The sequence below is a fragment of the Glycine soja genome, chromosome 2 (genome assembly GCF_004193775.1).
Source record: "Glycine soja cultivar W05 chromosome 2, ASM419377v2, whole genome shotgun sequence".
NCBI classification, from domain to species: Eukaryota; Viridiplantae; Streptophyta; class Magnoliopsida; order Fabales; family Fabaceae; genus Glycine; species Glycine soja.
In genome coordinates this window covers 3,457,416-3,475,104 of record NC_041003.1, presented here as the reverse complement: position 1 = coordinate 3,475,104, position 17,689 = coordinate 3,457,416, and the positions used below count along the sequence as shown (strand labels likewise).

The 17,689-nt window shown below is 33.4% G+C and overlaps 2 protein-coding genes across 3 annotated transcripts; one reads left to right on the top strand and one right to left on the bottom strand.

The window, feature by feature from the left end:
- Nucleotides 1-1,804: 1,804 nt before the first annotated feature.
- On the bottom strand, nucleotides 1,805-9,319 carry LOC114380572 (glutamate--glyoxylate aminotransferase 2). 2 transcript variants are annotated; one of them, XM_028339702.1, is made up of 15 exons: nucleotides 8,981-9,319; nucleotides 8,725-8,738; nucleotides 8,153-8,286; nucleotides 7,206-7,271; nucleotides 6,941-7,058; nucleotides 5,442-5,523; nucleotides 5,224-5,311; nucleotides 4,977-5,135; nucleotides 4,227-4,400; nucleotides 4,005-4,136; nucleotides 3,172-3,237; nucleotides 2,972-3,036; nucleotides 2,700-2,791; nucleotides 2,439-2,595; nucleotides 1,805-2,191 (listed from the first exon to the last, which is right to left on the bottom strand). In XM_028339702.1, exons 3-15 carry the CDS (start codon nucleotides 8,267-8,269, stop codon nucleotides 2,062-2,064), a joined length of 1,446 nt encoding a protein of 481 aa, XP_028195503.1. In that variant the 5' UTR covers nucleotides 8,270-8,286; nucleotides 8,725-8,738; nucleotides 8,981-9,319; the 3' UTR covers nucleotides 1,805-2,061. The 2 variants fall into 2 exon arrangements, with proteins under 2 accessions (XP_028195503.1, XP_028195495.1); XM_028339694.1 differs by lacking the exon at nucleotides 8,725-8,738 and having other exon boundaries at nucleotides 8,981-9,315.
- A 3,978-nt stretch (nucleotides 9,320-13,297) lies between these two features.
- LOC114380564 (ribose-phosphate pyrophosphokinase 4-like) lies at nucleotides 13,298-17,625 on the top strand. Its single transcript, XM_028339681.1, has 7 exons — nucleotides 13,298-13,771; nucleotides 14,660-14,975; nucleotides 15,109-15,204; nucleotides 15,584-15,652; nucleotides 15,822-15,950; nucleotides 16,076-16,175; nucleotides 17,106-17,625. The coding sequence occupies exons 1-7, from the start codon at nucleotides 13,389-13,391 to the stop codon at nucleotides 17,237-17,239; spliced, it is 1,227 nt and encodes a 408-aa protein (XP_028195482.1). The 5' UTR covers nucleotides 13,298-13,388; the 3' UTR covers nucleotides 17,240-17,625.
- The last annotated feature ends 64 nt before the right edge of the window (nucleotides 17,626-17,689 follow it).

Sequence of the window (17,689 nt, the reverse complement as noted above, 5' to 3'; positions counted from 1 at the left end):
AACCGCAGGGGGTGCCGCTATTGGCAGCAGCGAGACAGGGGTGAGCGAGGATACCGCCATTGGTACTGGCGGGACATGCCTACGTGGGCAGTCCCGCCATTGGACATAATCCAAAACCAGTGTACGTAATTACGTATCCATATTTCTTACCAAGAGTAGTATTTTACTAAGCTACAATATTAAGTCTACTATATAAAATTAATAAGTACGTATTATTTAGTATTAGTCTTAACAGAGCTCCCAAGACTCAATTCATAAAAAAAATTCATCAACAAAGAAAAAAGATATCAAATCCTAGAGCAATATATTTGTTCTCAATTGTCATAGCCTTATTAACACTTGGTAACATTGCAAATTCTTTTACTAAAGCTAAAAGTATTTTTCTTAGAGTCAGAACTATTTTTTTCATTCCACAAAGTGTTGGAAATTTTTAAGAGATGATGTGAAAGGTTTAACTATTAAATCATTGTCACAAACTTGTTGGAAAAGACATGTAAATAGCATATATGCAATTAAACTAAAGTTTCAAACAAAAGAAATTTCCAACTAACTAAAAAGAATTCTTTTTCAACCATCTCAAATTACTATTTCAATTTATTTTTTTTCATATTTTTTATAAATTTATTTTCAATTACTTTCTTAAAAATTATCAATGTTAAAAATAACTTTGTATCACATTATAAATCAATCATAAATCTAAAATATAATTTATATTTTTAAAAATAACTATATTTATTATAAATTTTAATGATGAAAAATAAATATTTATTTTGTACATTACACAAACTAAATAGTAATTTTAACTGTATAGTGAAAACAGTATAAAAAAATCATCAGTATTCCGAAATTATCATTTTCTTTCATTTTCACTTGCTCAACCACGTACCTTCTTATCGTTATAATTACTAAAGGCAAAAACCATGAAAGGGAAACCTGAAAATAATATTTAATAAAAGATAATGAAAAATAAGAAAAGGGATGATAGATAGATGAAGGTATCAAATCAAGTATCACTTTTGTTTACGTCAATAAAAGATTAAAATGTTGTTGCTTCTAGATGTCTTCATTCCCAATTGTCTAAGCAGCAATATTCTGCCGGTAGATGATAACTACATCCACTGTCTGAGAATCTTTAAATATTTGAAACCATCATCATCATATTATATATATATATATATATATATATATATATATATATATATATATATATATATATATATTAACAATAATTATAGGAAAATACACTTTGAGTTTGAAGGGTGTGCATCACATTATAATTTTCCTTTTCTCGAAGATGGAGTATATTGGAGTTTCAATTTCAAAAGGGACTACACTCTTCTGTATAACAACGTGTTGATTTCAGATCAGAAGGAATATCTTGTAACACTTTTATATATGTTTAAATATGTTTTTGTTCGAGGTAGATTTATTCTTTTAATTTTAGTTTCTTTAAGTTGATGTTCTTCTAATTTTAATTCTTGTAAAAAGAAAAATTCATTTTAGTCATTATAACTTGTAAGTTTATGTTTTTTAATTTAGTTCCTTTAATGATTTTAATTTTTTTATTTATAATTCCCATAAATTCGGACTTACATGAACTAAAATGAAAAAGATACAGGATTAAAAATGAGTACAATATCTTATAGGGATCAAATTTAAAAAAAAAAACAAATTTTTTGAAACTAAAATTAAAAAAAGTTAAACTTACAGGAATAAAAAAAACACTAACTTACCAAGACAAAAAAACATATCTAGACCTTATATATATCTATGTCAAATCTTTTTCTTAGGACATTTAAACACATGACGCAAAACCATCACATTCAAGACGATTGTTTGATTGCCAAGCATAAAATGATAAAAGTTCAAGAGAGATTAAATATACAGCCGAAATATTGTAAGTTCAGAGATGATATAGAAGAAAGTGTAAGGTTTAAGAATAATCTCCAATGCAGGACAAATAGTAGAAACGGAGGTTATGTTTTTTTTCTCTCCAAGGGATGGATGGATGAAGAACTTCCAAAAGCGCAAGAGTATAATGCAGCTTTTACAATGATTTTCTTACAACCTTGAATAACCTCTATCGTCTTCGTATTGCTCCATGAATTCATCATTGAACTTTTTGAAACTATCCATAATATCAGGCATGTCTTCCTCAGCTGGTAAAATAGTTGTCCTCAAATGGAACACCCTGTAAGCATAAGTTTGACATACACAATCATTAGAAAGTAGTAAAAGAAAACCAGTGGAATATGTGCTTTCTACATCATATATGTTGTAGTTCTTGAAGTTGAAGATATATATACTTCAGAAATATATATGGCCTAGCTAAAGCACATTCTCATTGCATGAAAACCATAGGAATAGGCATGTGGAATCACTCTAAAGAAAGGAAAAGAAAAGGGGATAAACATGAGAATAAATGTATAAGTTTGTACCCTTCTTTCTGACCAAATCCTGAACCAGGAACAGTGGATATGCCAGTGGCTTCCAAAAGCTTGAGGCAGTAGTAAACATCTGGAACCTTTCCAGCCTGTTTAGCAGCCTCTAAAGCTCTTGGCGGCAAGCGTATTTGAGGGAATGAATACATGGCACCTGAACAAAAACTTGAGGAATGACAAATGTTGTACGAGGCAATCAAAGATTGAAATTGAAGCACGAGAACATATGAAATTGTTTTGGAATACTATTGTTTATACCTTCAGTAAAATTACAAACCACATTTCTGCAACTGTTGAATCCATCAGTCATTATCCTTGCTCTTCTTCTCAGTGATTCAAGTATTCCGGTGCTGCAAGTTATAGGTAATTGTCAATTCTACATAATGACCCCTTTTTTCTTATGATTTCAAACATTTGGGAAGGTATGGGAGAAATGATGAATTTCTCATGCTCAAACATGGCCTATATAGAAAATCAAATTAACTTGACAAAATATTTGGCATTTATCAAATTAGTCTTGGCATGATTACCTCTCCCTAACAAATTTGTCATAAGAAATATCTCCAGGTTGAGGTGGATTGAGCATAACTCCCATCTGTAGAACAGGGTAAGAAATATGAATAATGAGGAAATGCCCAAGGAAAGAGAACAGTACTCACTCAAATAACACTTTGAACAGGTATATTAAGTCTAAATTAAAATATCTGAGAAACATTCAGATCCAACTCACAAATATTTGTGCTGGAACATTTGGACTAAGTGATATTGATGCAACCTTGTAGATCTCATCAACTGTCTGCAAAAGAAAATCAGGATAAAAGAAAAGCATCATCAGTGAAGCTATAGCAAAAATTGAAGAGGTGACAATTTGTATGAACACCTTACATGTAGAGTCAGAAGGTCCTACATCCAGACAAACAGGCAATGAGTGCAAAAAAAGTATTTTACAACAGAAAAGTTATTCACTTCACTATATTACAAGTGGCATCCATATGCCTAACCCATTGGTTAATGTGTAATAACCTAAATTTTCGGAGCATTATAGTCATCGACATATATTCAGGTATATTGTTAGTACTCTTTGTTCATGTTCAACAGCTTTTCTAACCCCTCTATTTTTGACATGGCCTGTCAATGGTTTAAACTTTGAAGCACTAAACTGGAACTAGATGCAATAAATCTTGACAGGTATAAAATCATTTATGTGCATTCATCTAACAGCTTGGGATAGTTCATTCATGACATAGTATGACCATAAGGCCCACAGTTTTAATCACTGTCAGTCTGCCACCCTCATTCTTCTAAATAAAAGTTAAACTTCAGCACAAGGTTGGGTGAACCTGATCATTGTTCATGCTTCAAGTGGAGCCTAAAGGTCTCTCGCTTGAGAGAGGGTGTGTCAAAAATAAAACCATTGATGAGTTTTCACCTCACATTTTTAAGCTTTTAGAATAGTTTATTCGTGACAAATTTGTACTGAAATTTTAACATAATGCAAACGTTGCAAGAAATACCAGTTTGAAATTCATAAAATTCAGTAACACAAGATATGAAAAGGCAAACCTCTGGAGGAATGTTGGTCATTTCAAAATATCCACCTCGCTGTCCACATTCACCATAATAACCTTTTGACACAGAGTGAAAAGAAATAAGCTGAACTTCCTTGCTTATAGGTGGCCCCAATTCCATCAAAACCTTCTCGTGTAGAAAAGTATATATTATTAGTTCACATTAACAACTGAGGCAAAATATCAGTTTACCAGCGCTGCAGCACAACAAGCATACCTTTCTAGAACTGATGAAGGGTCGTTCATCCTGATATATATTCGTCTGGTAAACCTCATCTCCAAGCAAGGCTAAATTTTCTTGATAGCAGAATTGCAAAACCTCTCTTAGATTAGCTTCACTAAGGCATTGACCAGTAGGGTTTCCAGGATTTATGATCACCATTGCTTTAACCTACTCAAAATTAAATTTATGATTTTGTTGCTTCATTCAAATAAAGCATTACATGAATTGATAAGAAAAGGTTTTGACAAATACAAAGAACATATAAGAAGGATGTTAAGTTTGGCCATCCAAATTTTAGCATAACAAAAATAATTCATCATTACATGATTTCTTCACTGGTAGAAAATTATTTTCAAGAAACAGCCAACATATTGTAAAATTTCATGTGGGAAGATAGTTCATCAATCAGCCATAAGCTATTTTGTTTCTTTTTCCCTTTTATGTTGCACAAAGCAACCAGCGAAGTCATTTCTAGTAGTCAACTTAGAAGTAGGAAGAGAAGTATCAACAATAAATACTTTCAATATGACAAGATTCACTTCCTTCACTGGCATTCCTAGTGTGTATGGCAATTGTTGTATGACAATTTCATATGGCACCAGTTCGAATGCTAGTAAGAAAGAAAAAACAAGATTCACTCCCTTCACATTGATTCAGCATCTTCCAAACATTTAAGTGTTTAGCTTTGTAAATTTAATGTTGAAACAGAGTGGAAACATAACATTGTAAAGACAAAACACATACAGTTATTCCTTTAAAGCGAGCCTGTTCAACTGATTGACGAAGTTCATTAACATCAAGACCCCAATTTGCTGTCTCTTCAAGGTAGTATGGAACAAGGGTACCACCAAGCAGAGCAATTGTTGCTGAGTAGAGTGGGTATTGTGGGACTGGAACCAAAATCTGGCAATAAGAAGTGTTGGGCAATTCTTTCAATGGCACTGTGAATATAGAAAACTAAGGTACTAATAAGAAAAAATATATATATTACCCCATCGTCTTGACCCCTGATGATAGTATTTAATATCTGCATCACTCCTTTGCTTGCACCATCAGTGAGATATATGAGCTCTGGATCACTGTAATGGAGCAAGAAGCAATTAATCCATTTGCCTAACAAATTAGAAACTAAGCTTAAGACTCCCTTTTAAAGAAAGATTTTACAAGATAAATTAGAAAACAGAAAGAGACTGTATAGAGTATAAATACGTTGGATAACCATCACGCCTGAGTATGAACTCAGCAACTTCCTTCCTCACTCCTGGAAGGCCACGGGAGTCACTATAAGCACCTGCATCACCATTAGTTGCAGTTCATTAGTCAAGATTCTCATATCAAAGAAAAGTCTTAACTCCTGTGTCGGTTATAAGTAAAAGAATTGGTAAAACGCCCAATGGTACACTAGTTATAGTAACATGTAAAATTTTACACGGGAACAGCAAGAAATTTTGCAAGCTAAGAAGAATGCTGCTGGGCATAAAAACTTAACATGCTCTCAGTAAAAAGCAATTAATATGGTTCAGACTTTGAAACATTTCTTTTGCTTCTGCTGTTGTTTTATCAGATTAAGTCTTCAATTCCAGGCGCATTTTCATGTGATAGATTGAAAGCGGAAGACCACTAATGATATATAAAAACTTGCTGATGGTTAGATATAAAATCATTCGTGATTCTACACCAAACAGTTTAAAATTTAGGGATAGTTGATTTATGAGAAGGTAGCAGAACTCTATGACTGAGTTGTCAAGAGTTTGTTCCCTGCCACGCCATTTTATATACGTATGTGAATTTCAGCACAACGTAGAGTGGGCATGTGCATTTGTCCATGCTTAAATCCCAAAGTGCACTTGGGTGTGAGGGGGCGTGTTATATATAATATCATTTATGATCCTTCACCTAACATTTAAGCTTTTGAGACAGTTTATTTATAACAAAAAAATTTCCCTAATATTTTTTAAGTGCAACCATCTTTTTGGGGCAATTTCTTCTTTGGTCAACTAAAACTTCATCTGAGATCCTTAGGCAAGAAAAACAAAGGATAGTAAAATGGAAAATTCAGCAAACAGATATAAAGTTACCTTAAAACTATGACTTGTGTACTCAGTTAATGGAAATTGTCTAAATATTTCAGAAAATTGTTTTAACAAGAGAAAAACACATAGAATCTGTGTTCAGTACATAATTTTTATTTTTCATAAACCAAGTTTTAGTTTTCCCCATGTTTCCTAGGAATTTTGAATAAGCTGGTTTTACACACTAAACATTAAGCAACTGATAAGAGTACAAGGATTCCTAGTGCATGAAGCTCCTAGGCTCAAGCAATGTGAGGTTTTGGGAGGTCCAGATGTATGAGGACCTTATCCTTGAAAGAAGAGAGGTTGTTTCCACAATTAAAACATGCATGTTGGCTACAAGGTTAACCTTACCCTCATTTCAAGGCTCCCCCCACTATGCAACTGATAAACTACATCTAACTAATTTTATCATGGGCAGTATACAACCAAAAAATATATATTTAACAAATAATGTAGTTTTTTGTTGCCAGGTATTGCTTAAATTATTAGACTTACCAGTATCGCTACTTAATTTTAGGCATCAAGAGACAAGAATAGGGTAAAAACTAAGGTTGCAGAGCAATACTTTTAAAGCAGATCAAAATATGTAAAATTCTACCATGTTATAAAACAAAGTAGTTGACATATGAATACCTAAACCACCCGAGGTCAATGAAAGATAGTGTTTAGCTCTTGCAATTGCATCAGCAGGGAATAGCAGTCCAACATTAGGATCATCAAGTAGGAATGGAGCTTGGCACAAAGCAACAACCTGCAACCAAAAAAATGTTGTATGTTAGCATAATCAACAAATAAAATAGCTTAATGCTATTTAATTAGATAAGGAGTATGTTTAGCTATTAACATAATAAAAATTACAAGATCCAGTAAAAGAAGAAATATGACAATTATGTTAAACCTGGCGAGGGAAGCTCAGTGGTTTCTGTCCCAATGCATGCGGGTTGCCAACATTAGTAAAGATAATCTGCCAACAATTGAAAATGAGTTACTGTAAATATGAGTAGGGAATTTGACTCCTCTAAAGTTAGCAAATGTGTAGTGTTAGTAAGAGCACATTTACTGTTGATTTGAAGTTAGTTAAGCTATCATGGTAGTCCAATTCAAATCAATGTACTCTTACTTCTTCACATTACACATTTGTTCATTTTAGAGGAGCTAAATCCATGACTAAGTACAGGAACACACATGTATAGATGATGGCATGAATATAAATATATTTTATTTGTGTAATTTGGCTTGAAGGTAATGTAAGCTGACAGTATTCATAATAAGACTATGTTTGCATAGACATCATGGGTAATGATGCTCGCATTTTTATGCAAATCCATTTTCAGGATACGCAAATGCAAGTTGGCGATAATAAAAATATAAATATGTTTAAATTCAAGCAGCTAAAGAGTTTAACAACAACTGATTTGCTTTACGGCAGATACTTCAATGTAAAAAAAATTAGAACAACTACTTTGCCAACAAGCCTTTAAGAACAAAAACTGGCTATTATAAAGTGCTTACTATTAAGTTTCAAATGAAAAACATGTAATAAGTAACATACTACCACTACTATGATGGCCATGTAATAAGGGTCTAAGACACAACAACAACTTGTTCAACATGGTGCATACTTATGGTCCCCTCTAAAACCATATAGAATCAACGAACAATTTGCAATAGCAGGCTTCAAAGTTACTTTGAAAACCCAATTCTTTATAATACCAGATAAAAGACAAATTCAATAGAAGGAATTTTTTATCAAGATCAATGTATTCCTCCAACCAAAGGGTGCAACGTGTAAGTCAAACAAATATAACATTTTGTAAATGACCTGGAAAATAACTTATAACCCACCTTTTTGCCCTCTTTCTGAAGTTCAGAAGCTCGAAGGTATAATTCACCTCTGACAGCATATTGACTCTTCTTCACGTTTTCATTTATTGACCCATAGTCTAAAGGCTTTGGTGGCATGGTGAAGCAGAAGAATTCTTGCAGATATTACAGAATAAGAAAAAAAAATCAATTGCCAACCAGAACAGTTCAATGAGGGAAAAGGGAAAATAATGAGAACTGTCACGCAGACATGCCTCGTGAACAAAGCACCATAAGATTACCCTATTCTACTACATGTGAAGTGTTTCGGTTAAGGAAATTAGATTTCTTCAATAACAGAATTCAAGCTAACTAGTGAAGTAAAGACTGACATGTAGACTCAGCTCCATAATTAGACTTCTCTGATTTAATCATAACTTCATCAAATATGTAGACTCAGAATACTTAAAGGAATATAACATATGGCTTAACAAATGCAACACCAACCAGTTTGCAAGATAATAGAGAAAACACGGTTAAACCATAACAGTGAAAAAAAAAAAAAAGCAAAAGCTTGTGCACTGTGCACTGTGCCCTGAGGAATCTGTGTTCACCCCTAGTCAAATTTCTGCAATGAAACGATGAAAAAGAAAATAGAAAATAGAAAACAAAAAAAGGGTCAGATTCCTGAAAAAAAATCCCTTCAAGTTAGCGACCAAAAATCATTTTTTTAAGAGAGAGACAAGAATCTAACACTAACCCAGTTGACACGAAAGCCAAAAAATTCGATTTTTAGTTTTTTACCGCAAGTGGGTCATTTAGTGTTGTATTCATATAGATCGAGTGCAGTTGATGAGAAATGATTGTTACCTGTGGAATTGGGTTTGAAGGTTTTGTGAAGCGTAGAGTGTATCGTGGATCACTTGCAATCGAGACCACCTTCGCTTGATTGAAGAAGAGTGTTCGGTATGGGAAACACCAAGTAGTTGTAGTAGAGAATGTCATACACTTATACGTGTCTGACAAAAGAGTGTGAATTTTATTTGTCTGTAGTGAAGTGTATTTGTGTGGCAGTGGCGGTTGGTGGAACGTAATGGCAGCACCAGAGCCACTGAAAAAAGTGCTAACGGATTATCGAAATTGAGATTTGAGATGGCTATATTAATCCAAAGGGATAATGCTCTCGTGCTTCAATTGTGGCCAAGCTTTGGACTACAAGTCTCTACGTAGATAACACTGGCCTTTGGCTTCTGCACGAGTTTGATTGAAGAGTGTGTGTATGTGTCATTGTCTCTTTGGGGAGTGGTTCTTGTTAGTTCCTTTTGATTGTTTGGATACGTGCCATATTCACAAAGATGTTTCTCGGGCAACCTTGAATTCTGTACAACTTTAGAGAAAAAAGAAGGAGTGAATAGACAATTTAGTCCCTGAGATTGTATCTATTTTGCATATTAGTCCCTGTTGAATTCAAAATAGTCTCTATCTTTGCATAAGTGTTGCAAAATAATTCTTCCGTTAAATTTGAAAGTAACGCCGTTAGTGAGGTCAATTTTAGTGATACGTGGACTATCCAACGTGGCACTAAAGGATGACGTGACATGACACGTGGACGTGCCTCCTAAAAGATGTCACGTCATTTGATGATAACAAAACGAGTAAATAGACAATTTAGTCTCTGACTTTGTACCCCTGTTGCATATTAGTCCCTAACTTAATGAAAAATTCAAAATAGTCTTTATCTTTTGCATAAGTATTACAAAATAGTCCCTAACTTAAAAGATGTCAGAAATCGTGCTTAAAGTGTTCATGCATTGCAAAGGTTGTGCCTTGCATGATTTTTGGCGGCACAAATTCCTCCTTGGATTCCTTGTCATCTTTTGATTCCTCTGGTTTTTTTCTCTTCTTCTTTCTTTTCTTCTTCCTCTGCTTTTTTCTCCTCCACTTTGTTTTCCTCTGGTTTTTTCTCTTCCTATTCAAAACACACAAAAAATCAAAACTCAGAATGATACATTGATGGTAATTGAAGAACAAAAAAAGGAAAAGAGAATGGTTATGCATACCTCATCCATTGGTGTTGACGGCTACAGAGATAAGGTTGTTGCTATGAATTTTTTGTTCTTTTTATTTGTGCAAGTGTGTGAGGGTTCTTTTTCGTATATATGCCTCAATTGGTTCAGAACCATCAAATTTGAAGAAGCCACTAATTCTATCATCATCAAATGACGTGACACTAAAATTAACCTCAGTAATAGCGTTACTTGAAAATTTAACGGAATGACTATTTTGCAATACTTATGCAAAAGTTAGGAATTATTTTGAATTTTTCATTAAGTTAGAGACTAATATGCAACAGGGGTACAAAGTCAGGGACTAAATTGTCTATTTATTCGTTTTGTTATCATCAAATGATGTGGCATCTTTTAAGAGACACGTCCACGTGTCATGCCACACCATCCTTTAGTGCCACGTTAGATAGTCCATGTGGCACTAAAATTGACTTCACTAACAACGTTACTTTAAAATTTAACGGAAAGACTATTTTGCAACACTTATGCGAGGATAAAGACTATTTTGAATTTAATGTATTTGTTTAAAATATATATTTATTTTAATAAAATAAATAGATTTATGTTTTTTAATGTATTTGTTTAAAATGCTTTTGTTTAAACAAATAATTTTATATTTATTTTAAGAAACAAATCTTATATGCTTCTTAAAAAACACTTATATAAGACATGTTATTTTAAAGTTAATTTTTTAAGTTGAAACAATCTCATCCATTATTATTTGGAGCCCCTAAACTTGAAAAGGTTATTATACTTACTAAACACAAAAATAAGTAAGCAAATGAATGATTTCAGTCACAATGCTCAAGTTAGTTAATCATATAATTAAGAAAATAAGGGGAAAAACAATTACAAAGGAAACATTTATTGAAGAATCAAATAAAAAAAAATCGAATATTGTTAATAAGCTAATAGAAAATCAATTGCACAAAAACACTAATTGAATAAAATAAGAAAAATCAATTCCAAAACACATAATATATGTCACAAGTTACAACCCATATTTTAAGTTTACAAAACAATGATGAAAGAAATGGTTTTGTAAAGATAATGAACATAGATCAATACATTCAATTTGGAGTCGTCTTTTTTTTTTTTCAATCAATTTAACAAACTAATTTTGCATTTTGTTGCTTCTATTTACTAATAAAGATTGAAAATTTATCAACTCCATACATTATTGGTATATAAGTGTTCATTATGTAAAAGATTAAAGAAAACAAGATTTTCTAATAAGAAACTTATAATTTAAAGATTTTAAAAATCGAACCTATAACACCCCAATGAATCATATCAGAAAAAAAGAGATTCAGAGGCTCTACAAGTATGAGACTGTACAGTTGATGATAATTTAAAAAGAATTAATTGGTACTACCTATACAAACAAAATGTTTCTACTTTTCAGTAACTCGTCACTTAAGAACTCCACAATTAATCATGTTCAACTTGAAGTAGTTATAAGACGAGTGACTTTCTGAGATATTTATCGAAAAACATGTGAGTGAGGACAAAACACGCTGAAAAAGTTTTGTATTGGTTTGTGGGGACTGTTATTAATCCTGAAAATTAGTCAAAATAGATTTTCGAGGTCTCAAAAAGGACCACCTACGAAGGATTTTGACCGATGGAGGGTTATGATCAATGAAGAGTTTAGTGAAGTGCCACAGTGTGAAGTGTCGTGGTGTGTGAGCTGTCGAGAAGTCGATAATCAATAATGCTACAAATGATATAAGAGCAAACTTTTCTTCTAATATGGTGTGGTTTGAGGAAGAATTAGACGAAAACTGTTGGACATGTAACACCTCAACGAATCACACATGAAAGAGAGGGATCTGGAGGTTGTGTAAGTATAAGCTTGTACAATTGAGAATGACTTAAATGAATTAATTGATATTACCTATACAAACAATATGCATATACTTTTTAATAGTCTATCACTTAATAACTACATAGTTAAGCTACTTGACTTGAAGTAATTATGAGATGAGCCACCTCTTGGAAAGTTTTGCAGAAAACGTGAGCGAAGACAAAACATGCTAAAAAATCTTGTGTTTTGTAGGAACAATCATTGATCCTAAAAAACAACCAAAACAGATTGTCGAGTTATCAAAAAGGAATACCTATGAAGGGTTATGATCAACAAGGAGTTGAGTTGTCATACATAAAATATCATAGTGTGTGAGCTACCAAGAAGTCAACAATCAGAAATGTTATAGGACCAATCAGTAGGTGACTATAAAAAATTGGAGCATTTCATAATCAGTGAAAATCGATACAAAATTGGTGTTAAATCCAAGTTGAACATCTTTTTAATTTTATTTTTTTTACTTTTTTTAATTTTATTATTTAATATAAAATATTTTTTTAGATAAATAAAAATACATTTAAGATCGACTATTGGCTCAACTATTATTAATTTTTATGTTATGAAACATATAATTTAATTATTTATATTTTTTAAAATCCTAATTTTTTTAATTATATATTATTTTATTATTTAAAATATTATATAATATTAAAAAATATCAAACCGGTTTACTACCATCTTCCAAATATTTTGAGAGACAATCAAATCACCAATTCAATTTTTAAAAACATTGATAATTTATGCGAAATCAGACAATCAATCAAAGAACAACATACAAACATCAACATTGTTGAATACAACTTATAATAGATAATTATTTTGAGAGAAATTACATAATCTATCACAAATTACACACATATCACTTATCTAAAAGTAACCACTTTGTACTAACAAACCCTTATCTTAGTACATAAATTTGATTGTGTAAAAAATCAAAATCATCATATATAAAAGTTAGAATACATAACCAAAAGTCAATGCACTAAGACATTAATTTACAAAATTCAGTTAATAATGACAATAATTAAAAAGACATGAGAAGCAAAAGAGACAGCATATAAAACATAACAATATTAAAAATACTAATCTTAGTTTTGTCCTACGTGTTATTCAATCAACGGGAAATATTTTTGATGATGGGATGACACTTAAAAAGAGATCTACACTAGTACAAGTAGGATTTAGAAACTAATTCAATCAAGTCTGAAATATTATTTATTGTTTTAACTTTTTGTAGAATACTAATTAACTAATATAGTATCGAACTACGTAGCAAAGTATTTTCCACCAGTCCCCAAAAGCGAAAGCGATCTTCCAGTGAACAACCGGGCGGTTGTCGCCGACAATGGCGGCCACGCCACCCCCTCCGTCTTTCTCGCTTCATTCAAACAAACCCTCTCACTCTCACTCTCTGCTTCGCCTCTCTTCCAACGAAAACAGAACCTTTTTCTCTTTCAATTCGAATCTGAGGTGCGAGATCAAAGGCTTCGAGAGCCACCGTGGCTGGACCATCGAGCGCGTCTCCGACATGAGCAAAGACTCCGCCAATTCTCACATCACCAACCCTTCTTCTCCCTTCCTCTCTGTCTCCTCTGTCACCTCCGCTTCCCAATTCCCCACCAAAAATGCCAAAAGAGTCGTGCTTTTCTACTGCCCCGAGACCAAGGTTCTCGCCGAGAAAATCGCCGCGCAAACTGATTCCATTGAACTTCGTAACATCTCTTGGGGGTTCGTTGCTTTTCCTTCACATTGCACTCCTCGCCATGGATTCGTTTTTTTGTTCCTCTATTCTGCTGTTTTGGTTTCGATTTTGACCAATGTGGTGGTTTGTGTGTGTTTTTCGTCTGCCCCATTTGGGTGAATTGCTGTTTTGTGTTGGAATTCATGTCTTGGTGGTTGCAATTTTGGAACTTGGAAATGCCCATTACGGTTATACTTGTCTCTGTTTTTCATCAACTTCGAGTGCCCCCATTTTGCTAAATTGCTCTGTTGTGTTGGAGTTGATGTAACCGTGGATGCAATTTTTGGAACTTGGAAATGGCCATTACGGTTAGAATAATTCTAAGACAAATGATTTAAATATATCAGTTTATCTTCAAAAAAGGGAAAAATGGAATGAATTGATCGCAAATTATTATAAGATTTTCCGATTTCGAATTCCCTTAAGGCTAAGCACTATCCTTGCACATTGATTAAAAAACTAAAAGAATAAATATTTTTAGTGTGGTGTGCAAAAATGCGTTGTTCATTATTTTTTTTATGTTCTCATGTGATTTCCATAATAAATATTTTTTTTCTTTTAGTTTCTTAAACAATCTCTCAAAGGATACTGGTTAACAACATCCTAATTCTTAATCACACTACATCCTCCTACTTACTTTGTATAAGTATTAAATGCGTATTATATTTCCAAGACACTAATTGCATTACTTTTTCATTTACTTTGTGGTAGGAGCATTTCTTGGAGGATGTAGCATTACTTTATGCTACCCCATTGTGAATCTTGATGCCTGAGATTATCTGGGTTGTTTATTTTTTATTTTTCTAGCTAGTTTGTGTTATGAGTGAATTGTATGATTTGTTTCACTGAAGTACTCTGTGCAACTGAAACTTCAGCAAGTTTCCGGATGGCTTCCCCAACATTTTCATTCCGAATGCTCAAGGAATTCGTGGGATGCACGTGGCTTTTCTAGCCTCATTCAGTTCTCCAGCTGTGATTTTTGAGCAGATTCCTGTTATTTATGCGTTGCCAAAACTGTTCATTGCTTCATTTACCCTTGTCCTTCCGTTTTTCCCAACGGGAACTTCAGAGCGTATGGAGGATGAAGGAGATATTGCCACAGCTTTTACATTGGCCAGACTTTTGTCAAACATACCTATTTCTAGGGGAGGACCTACCAGTCTGGTGACATTTGACATTCATGCCTTGCAGGTCTAATATGGGTGGAATTGCTTTTTACAATTTTTTCCCCATTTTTTGGTTGGTCCTTGTCATGTTTTCCTTGTCTTTCTTTCTCAGCTGTGAAATTCCTGGCTATAATATTTTATTATTTGTTCTGATTCAGGAGAGATTCTACTTTGGTGATAACATTTTACCATGCTTTGAGAGTGGCATACCATTGCTTAAAAGAAGGCTCCAGGATCTTCCTGATTCTGATAACGTGAGGATTTCATGTATATGTATTTCTTTTATTTGTGGCTCTGTTTTGATAGATTTTTTTTAATAGTTCTGGTTTTTCCACAGTATTCTTTTGTGAATTTTTGATGATGGAAATTATGTTATGGCTTAAGCACATGAGTAAAACTCAACTCAAAAGACTATTCTATTTAGTGGGAGAGATTCATAACTTAGTATCACACCGAGCTTATTCTACTCAACATGGGAATCGTAACAAGTTACTGATCTTTCATCTTGCTAGTTATAAAAGTGGAACAGACCAATATTTATATTTAATATATAATAATGGAAAAAGTGAATGAGAATCACTGTTTTTATACTATCTCAAATTCAATGACAACTCTGGTTTTCTTCTTTCTCAGATATCAATTGCTTTTCCTGATGATGGTGCTTGGAAACGATTTCATAAGCAACTGCAGCATTTTCCAACGGTATTGAACATAGTTAATCTAACGATGTTTCTCAAATTCAGCAAAAGTTATAAATATCAAACTGGTACTAGTCTAGTGGCTACTAGTTTGAACTTTGAAGTCTGAACGTAGACTAACTTGCTACAGTGGTTCCATCTGTTAGCACTTACACAATGGATATGATATGCAGATAGTTTGTGCAAAGGTTCGGGAAGGAGATCAACGGATGGTTCGTATTAAGGAGGGAGACCCTAGGGGTCGGCATATTGTGATTGTTGATGATTTGGTTCAATCAGGTGGAACTCTGATAGAATGCCAGGTATAAACATCTGTGTATGTGGATTCTTACATGGCACAAAAGGCGAAATTTATGCTGTTTTATTTATTGTAGCAAAGGTGCTTTCTCTTTATATCTTGTTAACTTGGTAATTTGCCATCTTTCAGAAAGTCTTGGCAGCTCATGGAGCAACGAAGATTAGTGCTTATGTGACTCATGGGATTTTTCCAAATAAATCATGGGCACGCTTTGGACATGATAATGGGGGTAATGCTTGCTTTATTTTGTTCATTAAGCCAAAGTTCATTGCCTGCTCTTTGTTATAAAGGAAAATATGTTCATTTGAAATGTTTATAAATTAATACTACAAATTGATGAACTTGTGCTGATATCAACTAGGTGCGACATGTTAATCTGTTCTCTTACATTAATTTGATTTAATTGAATTTCTTGCAATTTTTTTCTTCTTTTGAGTGGGCCTTAAGTTCTTCTATAAACATGTGGCCAGATGTCAGTTAACTTCAAGATCCGACTGGCTTGAACCCTTTAATTTATTGTTTAGCACAAATATGCCAAACCTAGAACGGATATCCAATCACCTCTCTTTTAGACCATTGGCCATATGTTTACCATGATTTTGTTGTTATAGTTATAGTCAAGTTTCTAGTTTTTGGCAAGGTCTAACTCTTGTCAGTACCTGTTCCACCACTTGTGAGTGGAATAGGCATTTAGATGGCTTATCATTCATGTCTGGTTAGTTATTTTATATGGAGGACTGGAGGATATTTAACATATTAGGAAGAACAGTTGTTCTTCTCACTCTATTATGAAACCATTCTGTCTTGTGATTGAACCTTCACTCACAAATATAGTATTGCTTTCAGTAACCAGTCATTACTGTATTTGGTTAAAGGAGATATAAGGTTAGGCCAGTGATTGGGGATGGGTGAAGGGAGAAGGGGGGGGGGGGAGAGCTCACGGGTTCAAATCCCTCCCACTGACATTTCTAACAAAATTAACAAATTAACATTTGCCTTAAAAAAAAAAAGACTGTATTTGGTTAAAAGGAAAGAAGAAGATATACTTCCATGTGTTAATAAGGCTTTTATTTTGTGTGTCAATCTAATATTTGATTTAATGGCTTACAATTTACACTTTCTTTTCTCACCTTGGGCCATTTCTGACTTTCATGCACAGGGCATCCAGAGTCTGCATTTACTTATTTCTGGATCACAGATTCATGCCCCTTAACAGTGAGAGACGTGATGAATAGGCCACCATTTGAGATTCTCAGCCTTGCAAGCTCCATATCTGCCAGTCTCCAAATCTGACGGGAACATACTGTCGTCATTTTCATTCCCTGCTCAAAATAAAATGGAGAAAAAAAGCGACCCGGTTAATAATAATAGTCAAAGTTGAGCTCTTAGGCTTTAGTATGCGGCTTATAGTAACAGGTAGACAAGGGAGTAGAAGACTGCACAAATTGTTTCATCTTTAAAAATATCTCCCCTCAACATTATCATCTAGTTTTGCCAAGGTTATTGCTGCGGCATCTACCTGGGTTGCTTTCATCTAGAAATTGCTGCTTAGTGGTAGTCCATAGAATACTGTTGTGTTAAAAACAATGTACTCTATCTTATGGATTTTGGTAGTTTCAATTGTGTGTCTCATCCTTACTCTATCTTTTCAAATTAAATAAATTATGATTTCAAATTTCCATCTTAAAATTTTTGCTAAAGAACCTTTTGAAGATCCAAATTGTCAAGTACTGAAAGAATGCT